General features: G+C 39.9%; 1 protein-coding gene across 1 annotated transcript; it reads left to right on the top strand.

The window, feature by feature from the left end:
• The first annotated feature begins 1,026 nt into the window (after positions 1–1,026).
• On the top strand, positions 1,027–8,122 carry LOC122556161 (extracellular calcium-sensing receptor-like). The gene is given in 7 exon segments (XM_043702672.2): positions 1,027–1,241; positions 1,822–2,113; positions 4,367–5,200; positions 5,320–5,547; positions 6,969–7,092; positions 7,199–8,087; positions 8,089–8,122. Coding segments are annotated over 7 exon segments (2,616 nt in total).
• Positions 8,123–17,786: the final 9,664 nt, after the last annotated feature.

Raw genomic sequence — 17,786 nt, 5'->3', positions numbered from 1 at the left:
AAGTAGAATTAGCACTTTTCAACGGCTCTTGTGACATACTGAAGTCTCCCTATCTCTGAGCCAGGAGTCCTGATTTCAAGTCCCATACTCTATAATAACATCTCTGAACAGGATGACTAGATAATATCTATGTGAGTTATTTATCCCCTCAACTAATGATCTTAAATTGGTCAAGATTGATCAGCAATTGCTGCCTAAAAAGCAAATCACAGCTTACGCTGGTCATTGGGCACTGGCATTCAAAGATGATATATATTGCATCCAGTCGGCATGTCGGGCCTGCAGGCTGAACCCTGTGAGCGAAACATACAATTCACAAAGCCACTGCACAGTAGCAGCATTAAACAACTTGCTTAACCTGCCGTGCAGGTAGTTGAGATCTTTTGCGCTTCTAAGTAATTTGAAATAAGGCGGGCACTTTTGAAAAAATGATGGGCTTTGGCAGATTTAGGAATTTGTGTAATGAATGAACAATGATTTGACCCAATTTAACATTGTCTCGCGGAATACGAGGACAGCTAAATGGAGATAATTCTGGAAGCCAGCAAATACAAGTGCTCGATCTGTAGTTTTGCGGTCCTGAATCACACTGGAAAATCCACTTCACGTTTTCTACTGGAAGACCACTTCAGAGTACTGAGCATCCGTAGATCTGTACACCTTTGGACTGTGGGTGTAAACCCACGCAGACACGGGAAGAATGCGTTCAAAAAGTTGCCCAAAGTTGGAATCCAACCTTAGTCCTCTGTCGGTATGAAATAGCAGTGCTAACCACTGTGCCACAGCGGCGCCCCATTTGGATTGAAGGTGCGCAGGTGACTACATTTTCAATTATTTGATTTATGGTTCTCGTGCTGAGGAAAGTGATGGTGTATTTTCTTAAGGGACTAGCCAAGTAATTTGTTGATGTTCAACAGAGATTGAAATCAATTGCGCACCCATTAAGGAGTTTTTCATGGAAAAAGCTAGAGCTTATAAAACAGTCACCCTACTGTAAGCCAAGGGCAATTTCTTGCACTGTCAAAGATGGATTATTGGTTCCTTTTAGTGGTGAATTCGGCTGTTGCCCTGGTATTGTCGAGTAAAGAGCGAGATTGCAAACATTGGGGTAGGTTTGATTTATTGGGCTTGTCGAAGGATGGAGATATCACGTTTGGTGGAATTTTTGACGTGCATTCTTACCAAGTTGAACATCAGCGCCTCTCATTCAGCCAACACCCGGAGACAGCAAAATGTCTCAGGTTAGTGGGTGCCATTAGACCTTTCATTTTGTTTAGTAAAATGGAAATCGTCTGCCCTCATGCTGCTTCACATTCTGAATTAATTTGCGAATTTAAGACTTTTTAAAAAATCGTTAACTTTGTTGTTGTGGTCCATCTCAGAGTGCTTTATAACCAATCAGGTACGTTTGCAATTCAGTCAATGCTGTAAGATTGATAAAATTGCAATCAGTGCATGCACCGCAATCTGGCACAATCAGTCTTGTCGTCAAAAAAAATCTGTTTAGCATTTTGGAATGTGGGATATTTATCGATGAAAGCATTGTGAAAGTTCTCCCGTTCTTTTTTGAAATGCGTCTATTGGATCTGAGAAGGAAGATTGGAGGTTCTCTTAACATTGTATTTGAAATTGGGCACAATCTTTGATTAACGTCAGCTCAGATTTTGTGCTCAATGTCTGCTTTGGAACATATGTCCAACAACTTCCAATTTAGAGACAGTGGTGTTACTACTGAATTATAGCTAATCATAACTTTGTAATGGTTACCTGTTATCGTTGTTTTCTGTGTTTTTTAAAATCTTGTTTCTTTCCCTTCTGCAGCTTTCAATTCAGACCTTTCCGTTGGGCACTGGCGATGATTTTTGCAATCGAGGAAATAAATAACGATACAGCTCTACTTCCCGGTGTCACACTGGGATACCGCTTGTACGATTCTTGTAAGTTGACGCAATTATCGCTAAAAGCAGCTATGGCGTTTCTGAACAAACCCGAGGCAAACGAACCTTCTGTTAAGTGCAAGAACTCCTCCACTGTTTCTGCGATTGTTGCTGATTCTGGATCCACGAGGTCTTTAGCAATTGCACCTTCCATCGGTACCTTCAGAATCCCTATGGTAAGATCTGGTGTTGAAGAACTCGGTTATGCAGTGTGAATAAACTTGGGTCAATTGTATATGATATGATGCTCTCTGTGTCATTTAATCCATCTAATACGCAATTTGGAACATTCGTTGTCAATCTAAGAGAGACCAAAATCCTCAATTACATCGCATTTAGAATGTTCATTTGGGATGAGACGGTTCAGTACAATTATTGTAGATTGGTTTTTTTTGGCTCGGCAAAGCCAGGGCTTTATAACGAGGCTGTTATTCTTCTTCTAAGGTACTGCCTCGAAAGTGTCATTTCAGAAATCTGATGATGAAGAAAACTGAACTATGAGAAAGAAAATGTTCAAAAATCGTTACAAAAATGGCAATTTTAGTTCATTTTTATTCTTTCTGTGTTGGCAAAATCAATACTTGTTTTCAGTCCCAAGTTATCCTTGAACTGAATGTCTTCCTAGATCATCTGTGAGCTGGTTTAGAGGGAATCACTCTGATTGACTCTGGCTCTAACTTGCAGCATCCACAGTTCTTTCGGTTTTTATTTGAGGGAATTATATATGGTACCAAACCAGAAATTGCTGGAAGATCTCAGCAGATATGGTAGAATCTGTGGAGAAAAATCAACGTTAAGGTTTCACGTCTATTGACCTTTCTTCAGAACATTAGATAGTATCACATGTAGGGTCGATATCAGTGAACAAGAAGGCATTGTTTTACTACAATCATGTCTTGATGGTCAGCGTTACTGCAGCTACCTTGATATTCAAAGAGCATTCCTTGTATTTAATCGCCACTGGTTGCCATGGTGACGGGCTGATGACACATGTACACTGGACCTTTACACTTTGTCCGTATGAAGAGATCCTAAATAATTAAACTAACTACTTTATCAGAGTTTTGCTTTTTTTTAATGAAACTGTCTAATGATGCTATGGCATCCCTTGCTCATGATGAGATGGCATTTGGTCCACAGGTCAGGATGCGAACACTGCACCACAAGAGCCCGACAGCACTTTTCTTTCGTGCATCTGTCAATATTTTGAACCATGTTGACTTAATTTTCCACTGATCAATCAGCCATTACGAATCTTCCTTCAGGGTAAATTGCTCGCTTTTCAAAACTTAATGTGCTGCCACTTTGTCCGTCTCCTGCTTTAACGGAGATCTTAACTCACTTACTGGAAACAACTTATTGCAGAAATGAACCCCGTGGTCAAGGATTTTTATTTAATCACGTCCTATCGAATTTGAAGTGCAATTTAAAACAAAAGCAGGTAATGTTCAAGATACTGGCTGGTCAAGCACATCTGTGAAGAGAGAAACCATAGCTTCAAAAATGAGGCCATGTTTTATTGAATTCAGCACTGCGATGCTCGACTACATATGACAACGTTTCGTCCAGTACGACCAGAAAAATACTGTGCAAGAGGCAAAAGCTGACAAAAAAACTTACCCAAAATACTACAGTATTCCTTGAATTTTTGAAATTAACTATTTATAGAATTGAAAGAGAAGCTACATAGTAAATGAGTGTAATGTCTACAAAGCCTACCCAGCAGTAAACTACACGATAAATAGACTGCAACGCAAACATTGTTAGCAGATGAAATAATTCTAAATTAAACTAAATGTTTCGGTATCGGCGGATGTCTGTAATCAAGCCTGAGAGACAATGCGCTTAATTTTGCTGCCAGAAGCTGGATGAAATTCTTCAATGTTCTACCTCGCATTCTTGATTTTTTTTTAAAAGGATAATGTTAAAAATGTTGCAAAAGATATAAGGGTTTGGTTGAAGAGTAAATTTCGGCAATGGTGTAAGGCAGGTCATGTAGAATTAGTTACATATCTGACACCTTGCTTTTCTGTTCACTCTATTAACTTCAGTGTGAAGGGACAAAAGACGAGATCAACAGTTGACTCTCGATGCATTATTAGACACAGCTAGACTTCTCCCCAACGAACCTGCAGAGACAGTGGGGAAGAGAATGTTTGAAGAAGTTCTTCAAGTTAAATTGTGGATTGGCGTGTGTGTGTTTGTAGCAAGGGCAAGGCGAATTATGAATGATCAGTGCTCGGAATGAATCTTGGGAGTGTTTTGAAATTATTAAATAAGTAGTTTATTCTGCGTTTAAGCAGGGCTACTCTTGTTAGCAGGACGTGAGATGGCATATTTGCTCATCTCAACCGATATCTATGTGTTGATATCATGAACAACCACAAACTATAATTGAAACACAAATGTTTTTGCTTTATTTGTGACAGGTTAGTTACTTTGCAACCTGTGCGTGCCTGAGCAATAGAAAGGAACATCCATCATTTTTTCGAACAATACCAAGTGATTACTATCAGGCTAAAGCATTAGCTCAGCTGGTGAAACATTTTGGATGGACCTGGATCGGGACAGTTAAGAGTGACGATGACTATGGAAACTTTGGAATGCTAGCATTTGAAGAGGCAGTTCAACAGTTAGGCGTTTGTATAGCCTTTTCCGCGTCATTTCATATAACACATGCTCAAGAGAAGTTAATGAAAACCATCGACACCATAAAAACCTCTTCTACAAAAGTTGTCGTTGCCTTTGTGGGAGAATCAAACATGCGTACTCTACTAAAAGAAATGATTAGACAAAATGTCAGCGGCATACAATGGATTGGAACTGAATCATGGGTTTCCTCTTTGCTTCTTCCTCCGGAGGAAAGTAAAAAGATTGCTACCGGGACAATTGGAATTGCAATTCGTAAATTCGGTATACCAGGGTTGAGGGAGTTCCTAATGAAAGTTCATCCAACCTCGTATCCAGAGAACCTCTTGGTAAAAAAGTTTTGGGAAAGTTGTTTCGGCTGCACTTTAAGTGGTGGAAACAAAACATATTCTCGAAAAACTGAATCAGATATTAAGGAATGCACAGGAAGAGAAAATTTACAGAATGTCCAAAATGATTTTACTGATGTGTGGCAGTACAGAGTGACATACAATGTGTACAAAGCAACTTATGCGATAGCTCATGCACTTCACAATATGGTGTCATGTAAAACTGGGGAAGGACCTTTCTCCGATGGGAGTTGTGCAAACATTTCAAACTTTCAACCATGGCAGGTGAGGAGCATTTAACGTAGTATGATGACTGCATTTATATATATATCCAAAGTGGCCGAATGCACGGTTGAATATTTTCAATTAATGTAAACGATTTCCCATTTTGTTTTTATTTAAAGTTGCTATATTACATGAGAACAGTGAATTTCATAACCAAGATTGGCGAAAAGGTTTATTTTGACGAAAATGGAGACCCTGTCGCAACATATGACATTGTAAACTGGCAACCAAATGCCCTCGATGACATTGACATTGTAAATGTTGGGCACTATGATGGATCAGCTAGTTCTGGAAAAGAATTTTCGATAACAGAAGGGGTGATTGTTTGGAGTGGCGGTCAGAAGTCGGTAAGATCTGTGCAGAACAATCCTTTTTTAAAAAAAAATTGTCAGCTTTTTAATATCAACTTCCATTCATGGAAATTGAAAGTGAACAGATGGTTGTTGTTTCCCTACCCGCTACTGAACATTTCCACATATTAAATAAAATTGCAACTTGTCAAGCATTTTAATCAGAAAGAACCTGTTCAATAATTTGCAAGTCGCTTTGTTTGATCAATTAAGAATGTAAGACCAGAGACATTTTATTTGCATCCACTTCCACAGCAGAACATTATTTCTCGTAACTGATGCAATTAAAATTGACAGAAATGTGAGAATGCAGCTGAAGAACAAATTATAAATTTAACTATAATCTTAAATGACACTGCATGAACAAATGAATGTATGAACAGCGAAGTAAGATCTAAACATTTTGTGAAGTTTTTGCACGGTTTGAATTTTTTTTTAAAAAATGGGAGCAATGGATCTTTTATTTAGACGTCACATGGTTCTTGTTCATCTCGATCTCAAACACATTTGTGCCATACAAATGCCAAGCAATGGCTATCTCCAACAAGATAGGATGTAATCATCTCCCCATGATATTCAATAGCATCAACATCACTGAATCCTACACTAGCAACATCCCAGGTGATATCTTTGATCAGAAACTGAACTGGACTAATCATATAAGATCAGATGCTGTAGATCCACAAATGTTCACTTTCCCCACTACAGATGATCGGCAACAGCAGCTACAAGATACATGGCAGTGATTCAACAATGCTCATTAGGCAGTAACTTTCAAGCCCATGCCCACTTCCAGCTCGAAGAATACTGGCAACTAATGCATGGGGATGCTCCCACCTTCGAGTTCCCCTGTCAGCCACTCACCATTCCTGACTTGGAAACATGTGTCAGTTCTTCCTTTATGTCAATTTGGCCAATCTACAGCAAATAGATTTCACTAGTTCAGGTAGGCAGGTCAGAGGCAACTAGGGATGGGCAATAAGTGCTGGGCTGGCCAGCAAGGATCACATCACGTGTATAAATTAAGAAAAAAACATTTTTACTTCTGAATTTGCTTTTCATTTTAGCCATAAAATGGTATTACTACAAATTACATCCAATTTTATTTAGTTGCTTCCCTATATCCTTTTTCAATAATAAATGAAGTAACTCCAAAGGCACATCATCAATATTATTATGAGAATTTGAATTTAACAAAAATATGCTGGTTCTGCAACTTCACAACTATTCCAATCACTTTACAGTGGCTTTAAACTTGGGCATGATGATGTCACAAACTGCGATATTATTTCAAAAAAAGACAGTCCTAACAAAGGAAACAGAAGCTGGTTTTGTGCTGTACACCAGACATAATATTGTACATTTGCCATATGGACTTACTAATATGTCTCTTCCCTTGTATTCACATTATTAATGAGGTTCCTAAAGCTTTTTGCTCTGAAAGCTGCCAGCATGGAACAAGGAAAGCAGGAAGAAAAGGGCAACCCATTTGCTGTTTTGATTGCGTACAATGTGCACAAGGTGAAATTAGTAACATGACTGGTAAGAAAACAACATTGCAAAGTGCATTTCTGCTTAAGCTGGATTTCTGCGTTGCTCAGGCGTTAAGATTACGTGTATAATGACAAAGTCTTGTGTTTTGTTTTAGATTCCATTTCCTGCATAAAATGTCCATTGGAATTCAAATCTAATGAAAGGCGGGATGAGTGCATTCCAAAGGAAATCGAGTTTCTTTCCTTTTCTGAGACAATGGGAATCATTCTGGTGACACTGGCGCTGTTTGGAGCCTGCACCACTGTTGGTGTGTTCGCAATATTCTACATCTATAGACACACTCCGATTGTGAAAGCTAATAATTCTGAGTTAAGCTTCCTTCTTCTTTTTGCCCTGACACTTTGTTTTCTGTGTTCAATTACATTCATTGGGGAACCTTCAGTTTGGTCTTGTATGCTCTGCCACGCAGCGTTTGGTATTAGTTTTGTTCTTTGTATTTCTTGTGTATTGAGTAAAACAATTGTTGTGGTGATGGCGTTCAAAGCAACATTTCCCAGCAATAATATGATGAAGTGGTTTGGACCAAGACAACAACGGCTGATGGTTTACATCCTCACACTGGTACAATGTGCAATATGTACTACCTGGTTAATTGTATTTCCACCTTATCCTTTGAAAAACACTAGTCACTCAAATGAAATAATTGTGTTTGAGTGTAATGTAGGATCTTTGTTAGCCTTCTACAGTGTACTCGGTTATATTGGATTTCTGTCCTGTGTGTGCTTTGTGGTGGCGTTTCTCGCTCGAAAACTTCCAGATAACTTCAATGAAGCTAAACACATAACGTTTAGCATGCTTATCTTTTGCACAGTTTGGATAACTTTCATTCCAGCGTACATAAGTTCGCCAGGGAAATATGCTGTGGCGGTTGAAGTATTTGCTATTTTGGCCTCCAGCTTTGGTCTGGTTATTTGCATTTTTGCTCCAAAATGCTATATTGTTCTTCTGAAGAAAGAAAACAATACAAAGAGGAACATGATGGGCTTCCAAAAAAAGCTTTGAAAATGTTCATAAATGAGGCCCGAATATTTTCGTAGTTAATTGTTTTGTTCTAATGAGAGTGAATGGCAATCCCATGTGAAGAGCCATAAAGCCGAATGTTTTACCAGCACTCATTTTACATAATTGAACAAAGCCACAATGACCTGCAGGAAGTGCAATTTTGTTGACATTGTTGATTATTTTGTAAATCTCTCCGAGTTTCTTTTAATCAGAATTGAAAACCATGTCTGACCTATTTTTATTTAAATATGGTTCAAAGTCATTTTTACTTTCCTCGTCTTGCCTTGAATTTCTTCATTGCTTGGAGTTTTGATTTGCGACTTGCTTCATCTATCAATAAATTCTGAAACTTGGCCTATTCAAGTGTCCAAAATGGGTGGCTCACATCGCTTTCGAAAAACACATTAATAAAAGTACCTTAACTGTGTTAAATTGAGATTGTGGGAGATCGGTTTTGGAAGGGTGGGGTGATTTTGGTCATGGGAAAAGGGATGGTTTTGGAATCCTTGAGTTCACCATTTTGGCGGTAATGTGGAAAACTGAATTTTCGGACTGTTTTAGAATTAGTTTTCCATTCATATTCCAAAGGAGCTCACAAATAATTTGCTTCTCCTGTTCTTCTCCTGTTGCATATCACTGAACCGCTGTAATTCACTGATACATTGTAAATTGGGCATTTCAAATTTAGCAAGTCAGTTCTGGAATATTTGCTCTTCACTCAGACTATCACGTAGTAAATGCATAGATTTCTACCTTGACTATCAAGTACTGAATGCATAGTTTTCTACCTTGTTTGAAACCAATTCAGATTACATTTTGTTGATTTCAACACATTTATCCAATATTGGTGCACTTTATTTACAATACAATACAAATAAAGATGTCAGAAGTGTTGGCATTTATTGTGGGTGATTAAACATAAGATGATTGAATATTTGATTCAGAATAAAATCTTTAATGGTGAATGGAGGTGCTTTATTTGGAAGTCTTACTTATCTAACTTTGGAAGTTCCTTTGAATTCTGAGTGTGAGAGAAGTCAAAAACCTTAGATGAAGTGAAACCTGTAGACCTGTTTTTTCTCATGAAATTGGGGAAGGTGAATGGTGCAGAAAGACAGTTGAATACTCCTTGAAGGATTGCAAATCCTTCGATGGAGGGATGTATCTTTGGGAACTTGACTATGGGATTATCATGTTGCTTCAGGGGATGACAATAGACAATAGACAATAAACAATAGGTGCAAGAGTAGGCCATTCTGCCCTTCGAGCCTGCACCACCATTCAATATGATCATGGCTGATCATCCTTAATCAGTATCCTGTTCCTGCCTTATCTCCATAACCCTTGATTCCACTATCCTTGAGAGCTCGATCCAACTCTTTCTTAAATGAATCCAGAGACTGGGCCTCCACTGCCCTCTGGGGCAGAGGATTCCACACAGCCACCACTCTCTGGGTGAAGAAGTTTCTCCTCATCTCTGTCTAAATGGTCTACCCTGTATTTTTAAGCTGTGTCCTCCGGTTTGGCACTCGCCCATCAACGGAAACATGTTTCCTACCTCGAGAGTGTCCAATCCTTTAATAATCTTATATGTCTCAATCAGATCCCCTCTCAGTCTTCTAAATTCAAAGGTATACAAGCCCAGTCACTCCAGTCTTTCAGCGTAAGGTAGTCCCGCCATTCCAGGAATTGACCTCGTGAATCTATGCTGCACTCCCTCAATAGCCAGAATGTCTTTCTTCAAATTTGGAGACCAAAACTGCACACAATACTCCAGGTGTGGTCTCACCAGGGCCCTAAACAGCTGCAGAAGAACCTCTTTGCTTCTATACTCAATCCCTCTTGTTATGAAGGCCAGCATGCTATTAGTCTTCTTCACTACCTGCTGTACCTTCATTGACTGGTGTACAAGAACACCCAGATCTCTTTGTACTGCCCCTTTACCTAAATTAGTTCCATTTAAGTAGCAATCTGCCTTCCTGTTCTTGCCACCAAAGTGGATAACCATACATTTATCCACATTAAACTGCATCTGCCATGCATCTGACCACTCACCTAACCTGTCCAGGTCACCCTGTAATCTCCTAACATCCTCATCACATTTCACCCTGCCACCCAGCTTAGTATCATCAGCAAATTTGCTAATATTATTACTAATTCCATCTTCTATATCACTATATATATATTGTAAAATGCTGCGGTCCCAGCACTGATCCCTGCAGTGCCCCACTGGTCACTGCCTGCCATTCCAAAATTCCAGATTAGTACTTTGCCCCCAATACCATGCGCCCTAATTTTGCTCACTAACCTCCTATGTGGGACTTTATCAAAAGCTTTCTGAAAGTCCAGGTACACTACATCTACTGGATCTCCCTCTTCCGTCTTCAGAGTTACATCCTCAAAAAATTCAAGAAGATTAGTCAAGCATGATTTCCCCTTCATAAATCCATGCTTACTCTGACCTATCCTGTTACTACTATCCAGATATGTCTTAATTTCATCCTTTATAATAGACTCCAGCATCTTTTCCAGCACTGAAGTCAGACTAACTGGTCTATAATTTCCTGCTTTCTCTCTCTCACCTTTCTTAAAAAGTGGTACAACATTAGGCACTCTCCAATCCGCAGGAACTGATCCCGAATCTATCGAACTCTGGAAAATAATCACCAACACATCCACGATTTCTCGAGCCACCTCCTTCAGTACCCTAGGATGTAGACCATCAGGCCCCGGGGACTTATCAACCTTCAGACCTAACAGTCTCTCCAACACCAATTCCTGGCAAATATAAATTCCCTTATGTTCAGGTCCTTCAGCCACTGTTACCTTAGGGAGATTGCTTGTGTCTTCCCCAGTGAACACAGATCTGAAGTACCAATTCAATTATTCTGCCATTTCTTTGTTCCCCATAATATATTCCCCTGTTTCTGTCTTCAAGGGCCCAATTTTAGTCTTAACCAATTTTTAGCCTTTCACATATCTAAAAAAGCTTTTACTATCCTCCTTTATATTTTGGGCCAGTTTACCTTTGTACCTCACTTTTTCTCTGCGTATTTCCTTCTTAGTAATCCTCTGTTGTTCTTTAAAAGCTTCCCAGTCCTCTGTTTTCTCATTCATCTTTGCTATGTTATACTTTTTCTCTTTTAACTTTATATGTTTCTTAATTTCCCCCGTCAGCCACGGCCACCCATGCCTCCTCCTAGGATCTTTCTTCCTTTTTGGAATGAACTGATCCTGCATCTTCTGCATTATACACAGAAATATCTGCCATTGTTCCTCCACTGTCATCCCTGCTAAGGTATTTCACCATTGAACTTTGGCCAGCTCCTCCCTCATAGCTCCATAGTTCCCTTTATTCAACAGAAATATTGTCACTTCCGATTGTACCCTCTCCCTCTCAAATTGAAGATTGAAGCTTATTGTATTATGGTCACTACTTCCCAATGGCTCCTTCAATTCGAGGTCCCTGATCCATTCTGGTTCGTTGCACAATACCAGATCCAGAATTGCCTTCTCCCTGGTAGGCTCCAGCACCAGCTGTTCTAAGAATCCATATCGCAGGCACTCCTGAGTCTTATGGTTCATCAGCATAGAAATAAATGTACCCCTTCTGCATAGCAATCATTGTGTCTCTTTAGCTGTCAGCTTTCTAGGCAGCAGAGGAAAGCCTGCCACCCATGGCTGGAGTTGGGAGGCAGATAAATTAAAGTGACTAAACGTAATTACAACATTTGAATTCCCATCAGCCACCCGGGAAGTTGGTTATCAGAGCTTTCCAACACCACATTTATGAATGTTTGATGAATTTATTCGATGTCTTTAAGAATAGAACAAGCAGGCTATAAAAAAGGCCGAAAAGTTGGTGTGGTGCATGTCAGTTTTCGAAAAGCATTTCATAGGATATATAAATGATTACTGCACATGATATGAGCGCATTGTGGTTGGATTGATATATTAAAATGATTATAAGATTGGCTAACTAACAGGAGACATAATAGATAGTTCATCTCCAGATTAGAAAATTGTAACTATTAGATGCAGCAGTGATGGTACTACAGTTATTTAATATATATTAATAGTGTGTTTAATGGGATAGAATTTTTTGCTGATGTATTTGCTGATGATAGAACAACAGGAAAACATTTTTGAAATGTAAAATGTTTGATAATATACTTGGAAAGAGCTATAGGTAGGTTAGGTGAATGGATAAATACAGTTTTATGTGGAGTAGTTTAAACTGAATTCTTGTATTAGGGTAGACAGAAGAATAATACACATAATTTCAAACATAATATGGTTCCCACTTTAGGCAGAGACGAGGAAGAATTTCTTCTCCTAGGTGGTTGTTATCTTTGGAATTCTCTTTCCCAGAGAGCAGTAGAAGTTGAGTCAACAAATATATTCAAGGGCAAGTTTGATTGTTTTTCAACAAACAAATGAGTCTATGGTTGTGAGACCAAAGGAAGGAAGTGCTATCGAGGCTACAGACAGATCATCCATTATATTACTGCATCATTCAGTAGTATCAAGGTGGCCTAGTTGAGCGGATAATAACAATGCTATCAGCAGAGTTGAAGGAAATGCAGTCAGCAATGAGTGGCATGGGACTTCCTGAAATGGAGGCTAAAGCTGAAGAGTCTGCAGATGGGTAATATACCGTCCACATATAGTTCAGTGTCTAGTTTACAGTTCATGGGAAAACCATGCCACAGCAGTTGTTTTCAGATTGACCACACATAGCATCAACATTGAATATCATGTGGAATTTGACAGCGAGATTTGTGAAGGACATCCTTATTTTGTTGAGCAGAGGTGACTTCTCGAATGGTGTTCGCATGAAACTGATAAACAACCAACTGCTACTTAACAGCTTATAATGGCTCACTTCAATTTTTCATGGCTCTTCTTGCCATTTTTGGATCTAGCAAATTCTAATGTATCTTTGTGTTCTGTCTGGACTTGACACAAGCCCTCATTGTTACTTTATTCCAAAGATAACCCAAAAAAAAATCATATTCCAGAAATGAGTTACAAGTGCCACCCATTGAAGAAGGCAGCATTTAGAGTCATAGTGTATTAGAGATGTACAGCTTGGAAACAGACCCTTCGGTCCAACCCATCCATGCCGACCAGATATCCCAACCCAATCTAGTCCCATCTGCTAAAACTGGCCCATATCCCTCTAAACCCTTCCTATTCATATGTCCAACCAAATGCCTCTTAAATGTTGCAATTGTACCAGCCTCCACCACTTCCTCTGGCAGCTCATTCCATACACGTACCACCCTCTGCATGAAGAAGTTGCCCCTTAGGTTTCTTTTATATCTTTCCCCTCTCACCCTAAACCTCTGCCCTCCCGTTCTGGACTACCCCACCCCAGGGAAAAGACTTTGCCTATTTACCCTATCCATGCCCCTCATAATTTGGTAAACCTCTATAAACCTCCGAAGTTTCAGGGAAAACAGCCCCAGCCTGTTCAGCCTCTCCTTATAGCTCAAATCCTCCAACCCTGGCACCATCCTTGTCAATCTTTTCTGAACGCTTTCAAGTTTCACACACCTTTCCGATAGGAAGGAGACCAGAATTGCATGCAATATTCCAACAGCGGCCTAACCAATGTCCTGTATAACTGCAACATGACCTCCCAACTCCTGTACTCAATACTCTGACCAATAAAGGAAAGCATACCAAACACCTTCTTCACTATCCGATCTACCTGTGACTCCACTTTCAAGGAGCTATGAACCTGCACCCCAAGGTCTCTTTGTTCAGCAATACTCCCTAGGACCTTACCATTAAGTGTATACGTCCTGCTAAGATTTGCTTTCCCAAAATGCAGCACCTCGCATTTATCTGAATTAAACTCCATCTGCCACTTAGCCCATTGGCCCATCTGGTCAAGATCCTGTTGTAATTTGATACAGGGCAGCCTTAAACTACCCTTAAGATTGAAACCATGCAAAGTATGTCCATTGGCTAAAGTTATACTTAACACAAACTTTTTGAATTCAAAACACATTGTCACCAGCTCCTCAGAGCACTGATTTCAGTCCAACAATCTTCACCCACTTTAACATTGAAAATTCTTCATCAGAAGGTCAGACATGGAATGATGGCAGTTCCATTTCCAACTATTCAGATGATGGAGCCAACCCATATGCAGACAACCCATGGATCGTTTTCAGCCTTGGCAGGGCTAAGTGGAAATTAACATGCAAGTGTCAAATAATGACCATCTTCAACAAAACAGAACTCAATTATCACCTGTTACCCTTAATTTATGTTACTAATGCTAAATTCTCTACTTCCTACATCCTGCATGATACCTTTGGCCTGGAAAAGCCATAGAAATATTTTGCTTTCAGGCGCTGGATATTCTGAATAGAAGGACTCACTTCCTGCTTTCCCCAAAGCTTTTCACCAGCTGTGGGATACAATTCAGAGGGTGATGTGTGTGCAACTGCAACAACACCTCAAGAACATTAAGGACCAAAGCAGCTTACTTGATCAAAATGTAAACCACATTAAACTGGAACTTCAATTTGAATGGTGGGGAGTAGCAGCAGTGTGCACCATTCATCAGGTGCTTTTGAGCAATTTGCAAAGGTGTCTCCTTCCACACCCAGGACTTCTACCATCTAGAAGAATAATGACAGCAGATTCTTTGTGAAAACCAGTGTGTGAAATCTTCCCTCTAAGCTTCAAACCATCTTAACAGAGAATGTTTTCCACAAACATTCAGCCTACCAAAACTGTATCAGCCCATTACAAGAGCAAAATAGCTTCCCTGTTTCCGCCTAACCACACATATCTTAGAGTGCTTATCTAATTTCTTTCAGAAGCCATGAATGTATTTGCCACCATCTCTATTAATGACTGCATTCCATATTCTAACCACTCACTGAGTAAGGCATATGCTTTCCTAATGCATCATTCAGTACTTTGGAAATATATTGTTGCTCCTTTACTGTTACTTCACAAACTTAGAGGTTTGTCTGACAGTGCAGGCTATCTGTTGCTGTACCATTAGGAGCACAGTACTTTGGGAGGATGATTTACCACCGACATCTCAAGTATAATGTGCCATGGTGAAATAATGATGACCTTGCTATTAATGCCCACATGCCAGAAATTATTAAAAAATATATTCAACCATTGCATTAATCATATTACTAAATTTCCAATTAATCATACAATAACACAATGCAGAGGAAGGTTATTTGGATGAATGCACCCCATCAGTCTTTTAAAGCCAATTTCCGTGCTCCTTTTTGGTAATTGTGAAAGTTTTCTCCACTTTGAGTACTTATGGAATTCTGTTCTGAATTTTATTATTGACACGGTTTCCACTACCACTTCAAATGTTTTAGAGAACTTCATAAATCATGTAGGAATCTGAAAGTCCCACTTTAGAAATAAAACTGATTCAACATTGGAACAGACTTTAAGTTCACACCTTTAATGCATTGTCTGAGCTAAGAAAACACCTATTGTTAGATAAACTGAAGCCACTTTGAGAATATAACTTCAAAGGTCTTTTCAAATTTACAAACTAGAGAGCCTAAACCAGCATATCCCATCCTAAAAGATGCAAGACTTAATCTAAGTTTGTTTAATATATTGTTACAACTCCGTGACACTGTGACCCTTTTGCTATACATTCTGTGTCTTCTGGTCCTGTTCCACAATCACCTGATGAAGAGGCACCGCCTCAGAAACTAATGATTCCAGATAAATCTGTTGGACTATAACCTGGTGTTATGTGATTGTTAACTTAATTTCATGGTGGTGGTGAACTATTTGCATCAAACACCTGTCAATTCTGTGCTGTGTTGAAGCTGTTGCAGAATTTTGATTCAGTAACAGCGTAAGAGGTCATTGCAATGTGTATTGTTATCATATATCAGGACTCTTCATGAATCCTGGTCAGCGTACATTCAGATAATTAACTGGGAATGTTAAACTTAGAATAGACAGTTTTGCACTCCCTTCCAAAACCATCTCGAAAGCACATCTCAATGTTGGATACGTGGGCCTGCTGTATGATACTTACCTGAATACTTATCCTGGTATTGCCCCATTTTCAGTCTAGGCCAATGACTAACTGTGGATCCCGTCCCATTGCACCCTCATGACTCTTAAAAACCCCATTCTTGGAAGTTCTGGTGTTGGACTGGGTGGACAAAGTTAAAAATCACACAACACCAGGTTATAGTTATTTGGAAGCACTGGCTTTTGGAGTGCTGCTCCTTCATCAGTGGTTGTGGAGAATAAGATCATGTTCACAGAATTTATAGCCAAAGGAGTCCAGTGTCATGGAGATGTGTTGCAGTAAAACAATCTTAGATTAAAACTTTCATTTTTTTATAGTGGGATATGCTGGTTGTGTTCTTTGATATGTAAATCCCAGAGCTTCTTTAAAATTACATTCTCAAGACAGCTCAAGTTTTTAAACAATAGGTGTGAAGTCTGTCGGTGTCCCAATGCCATCTCAGATTGACAAACCCTCTGTATAATTTTACAGAGTTTTACATGAATTCATGTAGGTTTTGAGCAAAATAAAATGTAATTCTGCTAAAACAAATTCACCCCATAAGCTTCTATGTGTGCACATATAGGAGCGACAGATTGAGTGTGCATTTGTGGGTGTGAATGCATGTGATAGAGAGAGAGTGTGTGTGTGTAAGCTTGCATAAGTGTGTGTATGAGTGTGATGGGGTATGTGTCTGTGAGAGGGTATATATGTCAGTGTAAGTGTGGGGAGGGTGTGCGTATGAGAGAGAATCTGCGTGGGTGTGTGACTATATCGGAGTGTGTGTGCGTGTGTGGGGGGGGGGGGTTAACCTGTACTGTGACATGAACCCAAGGTCCCAGTTGAGGTCATTCCCATGGTTACCGAACTTTGCTATCAGCTTCTGCTCAGCCACTATTGCTTGTCCCAAAGTCCGACTTGGAGGATGTTTATCCAAAGGTCTGTGGCTGAATGTCCCGGACCGCTGAAGTGTTCCCCAACCAGGAGCAAGCACTCCTGCTGTTGTGCAGTTCATCCATTGTCTTAGCGTCTGCTGGGTCTCGCCAATGTATCATGCCTCAGGGCATCCTGACTTGCAGTTTGTGAGATAGACAAGGTTGGCTGAGTCACATGAGTTCTTGCCGCATATGTGGTGGGAGATGTCCCCATGTGTAATGGTGTTAAAAGTGTTGATACTCTGACACCTCTTGTAGCAGCTGCTGTGGCAAAGTTGTACAGTGTTATACAAAGTCTGGGCAGTTTGCTGTGAATCATGGCATGTTTAAGGTTTGGTGGTTGTTTAAAAGTGAGAGATGGAGGCTCCAGGAAGGTCTTAGTGAAGTGTTCATCCTCATCGATAATGTGTTGAAGGCTGTGAAGAATAAGGTGTAGTCGTTCAGCTCCCGGGAAGTACTGGACAATAAAGGCTGGACAGAAGCTGATAGCAAAGCTCAGTACCCATGGGAATGGCCTCAGCCATGACCTTGGGTTCATGTCACACCACAGGTGAGCCCACTGCATGATATACATGCGCACACACGCAAGTCTACATATACATCCATGCAGACCCCTTCTCTCTCTCATATGCACACCGACACACGCACCTCCTCATACATACCCCATCACACTCACACACACACACACATTTCACCAAGCTTGCACACACATA

Source organism: Chiloscyllium plagiosum, unplaced genomic scaffold (assembly GCF_037043375.1).
Source record: "Chiloscyllium plagiosum isolate Xiang-an unplaced genomic scaffold, Cpla_swu_hap1 HiC_scaffold_13, whole genome shotgun sequence".
NCBI classification, from domain to species: Eukaryota; Metazoa; Chordata; class Chondrichthyes; order Orectolobiformes; family Hemiscylliidae; genus Chiloscyllium; species Chiloscyllium plagiosum.
Note: the sequence above shows the minus strand (reverse complement) of the source record. Positions and strands in the feature narration are given on the sequence as shown.